This window comes from Cynara cardunculus, assembly GCF_001531365.2.
Source record: "Cynara cardunculus var. scolymus isolate 2C chromosome LG 3, CcrdV1, whole genome shotgun sequence".
NCBI lineage: Eukaryota > Viridiplantae > Streptophyta > Magnoliopsida > Asterales > Asteraceae > Cynara > Cynara cardunculus.
The window spans coordinates 29,250,499-29,256,488 of NC_037530.1; the positions used below are offsets into that span (position 1 = coordinate 29,250,499).

Sequence of the window (5,990 nt, forward strand, 5' to 3'; positions counted from 1 at the left end):
TATTCTGTTTTGGATAACCTTAAAATCAAAGAAAAGTCTTCGAAATCGTTATCTGAAATCATCTCTTTCATTGGACTCTAATCTAACTTTGGCTACAATCTCTGTGGACGATAATCCGGTACTTGTACCACTTTATTACTTGGAAAGACGATGTTAGGTCGTATTGTATACTTGCTTTGTGGCCTAATTTCATTAGTCTAGAGGTGTGAAATATAACCGACCACTAACCTATATCATCGTTAAATATTATCTTATAAAACCAGTGGAACTTCAAAATCATTAAAATTCATGGTTCCCGTCACATTGCGCGGGTACACAACTAGTCATTCCTATCAAACATGTGGAGTGAGAAGGGATTTTGGGAACATGAGCATTTTGGAAAGGATTTCAAAGTTAAATATATTTTTCAAATAATGTTCACATGGAGCATATTCTTTTTATATGGCAATAAAATAAGCATAAATACTCAAATTTTCCTTTTTAAATCAAATACATTGGCATTACTCTTTTGATGATCATTTACATATTATATTTAACATATATTTTAAAATGGAAAACCAAAAGTCAAATTTTAAAAAAAGAAAATTAAGTTCTATCTTTAATGTATTCTATATTTTGGATAGAGATGACAAAAAAACCCGAAACCAATGATGAAAACTGAAAATCGAAATTTTCGAGCCGTGTTCAAAGACTTTTATCGGAACCGGGGAGGGGGGTCAGGGATATATTCGGGGATTTTATCGGGAGTGGGGACGGTGATTATCGGCCTGACCCGATATATATATATATATATATATATATATATATATATATATATATATATATATATGTGTGTGTGTGTGTGTGTAAATACATATACCTATGTATGTATATATTAATTAACACAAAGACACACACACATATATAATATTATTTAAAGAGAATTACTAATATTAAAATTTCTAAGCCTTTTATCCAATTTACTTCAACACATCAAATAAGCCTCACAATAAAGTCTAATTTATTTGTCTAATCGTGAAATCATGATGTTAATTAGATGATATTTGAACTTTTGTTTACTTTTATATTGTAATATAAGACATTATTGATAATTAGTTTGATTATTTTTTAGACCATTAGACATGCATGTTAAAAAAATTAATTTACTTTTGGTTATGAAATTAATATATTGTACTTTTTTCGGGCCGACAGCTTCAAGTATGACCAACAGTGAGTGGGAAAACCAACGGGGAACATGGATTTTTACCCTTAACGAGTTCCCCAACAGAGATCGGGAAAACCGCAAGGACCCGATGGGAACCGGGACGGTTTTGATTATCGATTTCGGAGACAGAGATACCAATAATCGGTTCGCATCCGGCCCGTTATCGTTCCTAGTTTTAAAGATTACAATATTATTTAAATCATTAAAATATTATTTTCTCTCTTAAAAAATTAATTTTACAGATTTTAATTGGTAGAAGGAATTAAAAAAAAGCATTTTCCTCTTTCCTAAATAATCATTTTTGAAGGGTATTTTTTTTTAAATTTAAAAAACTACACTTCTCTCTCATTTCCTTATTTCCGAGAATCTCTTTGAACAAAAATCTCCAATATCTTCGTTTCAATGAATGCGTTGGAGATACTCTAAATCATCTCATTAAAGTTAAACAATAATGATCAATTTTATATTATTAGTCAAAGACCTTCCAGCCTAGTGGTAAAAGCTTGGGTATGACATAGTCATGAACCCGAGTTCGAGCCTTGGGAGGGGAGTGTTGGCGACATTTAAGTGAGGCCATGTTTAGCCTCCAAATTTGCCGGGGATTAGTCGGGCTTTGGCCCGGACACCCTTACAAAAAAAAAATTATATTATTAATTTATTTTAGATTTTTAGTAGTATTACTAAAAATCTACAAGTCAGGACTCCTTACCGTACTGGATAAGATTTTCAGTATTTAAAAACATAGTTTAAGCGTCTCCCACCCGACAACAACTAATTGGTAAAAGTCATCACCCTCCCTTGTCGCAAAGATTGTCGATTATCAAAATGACACCGTAAAATTGTTGGTAACTCTAATTGATAAACGTCTCTTACCACTAAGACACAATAGGCGTTCAGTTAACTGGTAAAGAGACGGTAATGCTTAGTACACAGCTCCTCAAGCAACAAGTGCTTTTATTCGGTTTGGGTACATATTTTAGAGTGATATATCTATACTATATTATAAAACATTTGATAAAAACTCTTAAAAACCATTCTTTATGCATGAAATACTGTTTATTAATGCATATTATTTAAAATTTAAGATTACAAATAAATTGTGCGTAAATACAACTTATTAAAGCTCCATTTTTGAATTCGTATAACTAACTGTAGATAAACATAATCAAATTCCGGATAAATATCTCATTTTAAATATAATTAGGATAATCATTGAATTCTAACAGAATTTTTAATTATTGTCCTTATAAAAAATTATATTATTAAATCAAAAACAAATTACTTTGTTATTAAATCTAAACTAAATTATAGTAAAAAAAATTGAATTAAAGAAATTACACACAAAAAAAAATTCTAAATAGTTAATTTGATACTAATTTTGATATATTTATTTTCGAAATTTTATGATATCTTTAAATTTATATTTTATTTAAAAATAAAAACATTATCTCTTTCTCAAAATCATATAAAAACCATTCGGAGAAGAAATAAAACGAAATATTAAAATCGAGATATATTTCACTGCATTGTACGAGTACCCTTCTAATTAACTAAAATGACCAAAATACTAGGTAACGTAACACATGTAGCAAGATGTATTGAGAAGGAATACAGCCTGAACTTAGTTTATGCTTTGACGCAAAGTAAAATTGGAAACGATCAACCTGCCACAATGACAAACATAAATGGTAACACCAAAACAAACCATAAGGGACCGTTTGGCCAATGGAAATAGAATCACAAATTACTTGGCCTTGTTTGGTTTGTGGATTAAATAGATCGGATTCTCGTGGGTAAGAGATTCCAAGTACTATCTTAAGATCCGGTTAAAACCTAACCCAAAAAGTTTAATCAGACCCATTTTCACATACAAAGCCCGGTTCGGGCTTTTAATGACCAAGTTAAAAGAACGAACCATGTGCATCACTAAGTACAAGTGTACAACCACTTTTCTTACTAAAGAAGTTTGCATCATTATAATTGAAATTAAAGGAAGTAGATTAAAAGTGGCTACTATAATGGATAAATTTATTAAAGTGCGATGCGTTAATAAAAAATAATTTGAAAGTCCATTATTGTAATAAAGAAAAACAAAAATAGAATGTTATAATAATTTTTTTATGAAAGTAGGTTACTATTTCATGCATTTAACTCTTTTTATTAACATCGCTTGTCTCACGTATTTTAATATGTTTCAATCCCTTTTGTCCATTTGTGTTTTTCTTTTTCCGTATTTTCTAATTAAGAGTGTCAATTCTGAACTAGTGTCGAGAAAGAAAAAAAAAACTTCTAGTTTTTAATAAGTTTATTTGTCTTTGATTTATACCATGCACATTTACGGGTCCCTTGTGATTTTAGGGGATGAGAACGATTATACTAATTGCGTTCTTAATGCTTGGACGCTTGAACGGGGAGAACGACAACAATAACGACAAACAACGTAGATGTCTGACACTCATTGTACACGATCGAAGATGAAGCACTTGATTTAGCAGACGTAATAGGAGAGCAGAGATGAAGACGATAAAATCATAGAGATATTGTCGACCAGATCCCATTGTTGATGTACTCATCGCAACCAAAAACGCATTAACAACTACACTAATTTGTACAACATCCTTAAACTTGATGGTCACCGTAATCAGGGCTCGATTAAGAGGGTGAACAAAAGGAGGTCGGGAAAGAAAATGAGAAAAAAAATAAAAGAGCCGAAAGGATTTGAGGGATTTTTTGGTTTCCAGGGTCGCTCGGATTTGAAATCCTCGAACATCGGATTTTGAAATTCCATAGGATTATATATAATAATTTATAATTTGTTATTACAAATTATTTATAAGAGAATGAAATTCAATTAGATTCCAAATACTACGAACCAATCACAACAAAGATTCTAAATTATTTTTGTTCACAAATCCAAATTCCTCTGATTTCAAATCTTTCCACGAAATCCAAATCCCTAAAAATCATTTCATTAGACAAAACCTCACCTTTCGAAATATTATAATCATGAAAAATAAAGGTCTTAACATACATACAAAATTCTACTTTAGAATATAATTTTGGGGTGTTTGGGATTGTTTATAAAAACAAATTACTGACTTATTCCAATTTGATATAAATAATGAGCATTTTTTAGTGTTTGGGTAAACAACTTATACTATACTGTATTAAACCGATAATAAATAGTTTTTAAATAAGTTAAACACTTCTATCTTATAACAAGATAAATGATTGCGAAGAAAGAAAGAGGAAAATCCCATAAAGTCATTGGGATTGATGTATATGTGGATCAGAATGATGATGGATGTATGTTGTAGTTTTAATCAAGAGAATTACCTTGATCCTTAGCAAGATAACCAGTTCTTGTGAGTACTAATGATCGCCGATAACATTCCGGCCGACGCCAACAGTAGCGGCCCTGAAAGTCGCCCCTTGCCGTCGCGAATATCAGCCACTGCCATCAATCCGTCCGCCAAATCTTGCACCAGCGATAGCTTCTTCAACAACTTCTTTTCCTTCAATTTCTTCAACTTTTGCTCTTCGATTTCTGTAGGATCCCCTCTCGTAACCCCAATTTGGATACTCGATACCAAACACGTTTCATCCTTCTGGATCCCCTTTAGATCCCTAGCTTTCAAACAAATACTCCCAATATATCCGATAAATTCGGCCCACGCACTAATTTTTTGCAAATCCCGTGAGTGTTTGCCATCAATCAGCCCTGATTTCGCTAACCAAACAAATTGTTCGACAAAATAATACAAACCCTCGCCGCCGTACGCGATGATCGCTAGTATAATATCTTGCCTGGAGTCGAGTTTTGCCGAGCGGAAGGAGTTGACGTCTTGAACGAATTTGCCAAGGCGGAAGGCTTTACGGCTGAGTCCGACACTGGATTCGAAGCTCTTGAGGCGGCGATGGAAGGGGTGTGTTTGGGGTACGGCGTCGGAGGATAGGATGATTTTGGTGGCGTAACGAGAGATCTTCAGGAGCTTGTCGACGCCGTCGCGTTTGGCGAGGTATGCTTCGAGGTGGGTCAGGAAGTCTTTTGTGGGGATGGATTCATCGATCGTTTTCGTTTTCGTTTTCGTTAGTGGAGATGAGAGGTCTGATTGATGGTGTTCCATGGTGGTGGAGATGCGACGGCGATGTTGGGAAATGATTCGGTAATCGCAATCGTTGACGACGGTGTCTATAGTTATAAAATAGATTCAGAGATATCTCTTGATATGCGTGCCAAAGTATTTTTTTTTAATTTATATTAACAAAATAATACTCAATATTCATATGTGATATACAATTCAATTAATGTCTTTGTTTAAGATTGTTTATAAAAATGATTTATTGACTTATTTCGATATGTTGTCAGTAATAATTTATAAATGATACTACATTACTTAATCATCACATTTCATAATTTATTTCATTAACTTAATCATCACATTCCTTCTAAAATTCGAAATTTTCATCTTTGAATCTTCATTTTCTACGAATAATTCATACATAGATCACAAAATAGAATCTTGCAACAACAAAAAATATGTATGAACTTTTAACAAAAATCAGTGTTTCATTTATGAACCTTTTTTAAACTTTCTTAATGATCTCATACATTTTCTGGTTTCGCTTATAAACTTTGGTAAATAAAAATTAGAACAACTAAGTTCATACACGAAATAACATTATGAACTTTAAACAAAAATCATAGTTTTACATATGAACTTTGTTAAAATTACCTTAATTATCTTATTCATTTTTCTGATTTCACCTATAAACTTTGGCAAAA

General features: G+C 32.1%; 1 protein-coding gene across 1 annotated transcript; it reads right to left on the reverse strand.

Moving 5' to 3' along the window:
* Window positions 1-2,722: 2,722 nt before the first annotated feature.
* Window positions 2,723-5,432, reverse strand: LOC112508533 (peroxisomal membrane protein 11A). The gene is made up of 2 exons (XM_025113186.1): window positions 4,541-5,432; window positions 2,723-2,868 (listed from the first exon to the last, which is right to left on the reverse strand). The coding sequence occupies exon 1, from the start codon at window positions 5,329-5,331 to the stop codon at window positions 4,549-4,551; it is 783 nt and encodes a 260-aa protein (XP_024968954.1). The 5' UTR covers window positions 5,332-5,432; the 3' UTR covers window positions 2,723-2,868; window positions 4,541-4,548.
* Window positions 5,433-5,990: the final 558 nt, after the last annotated feature.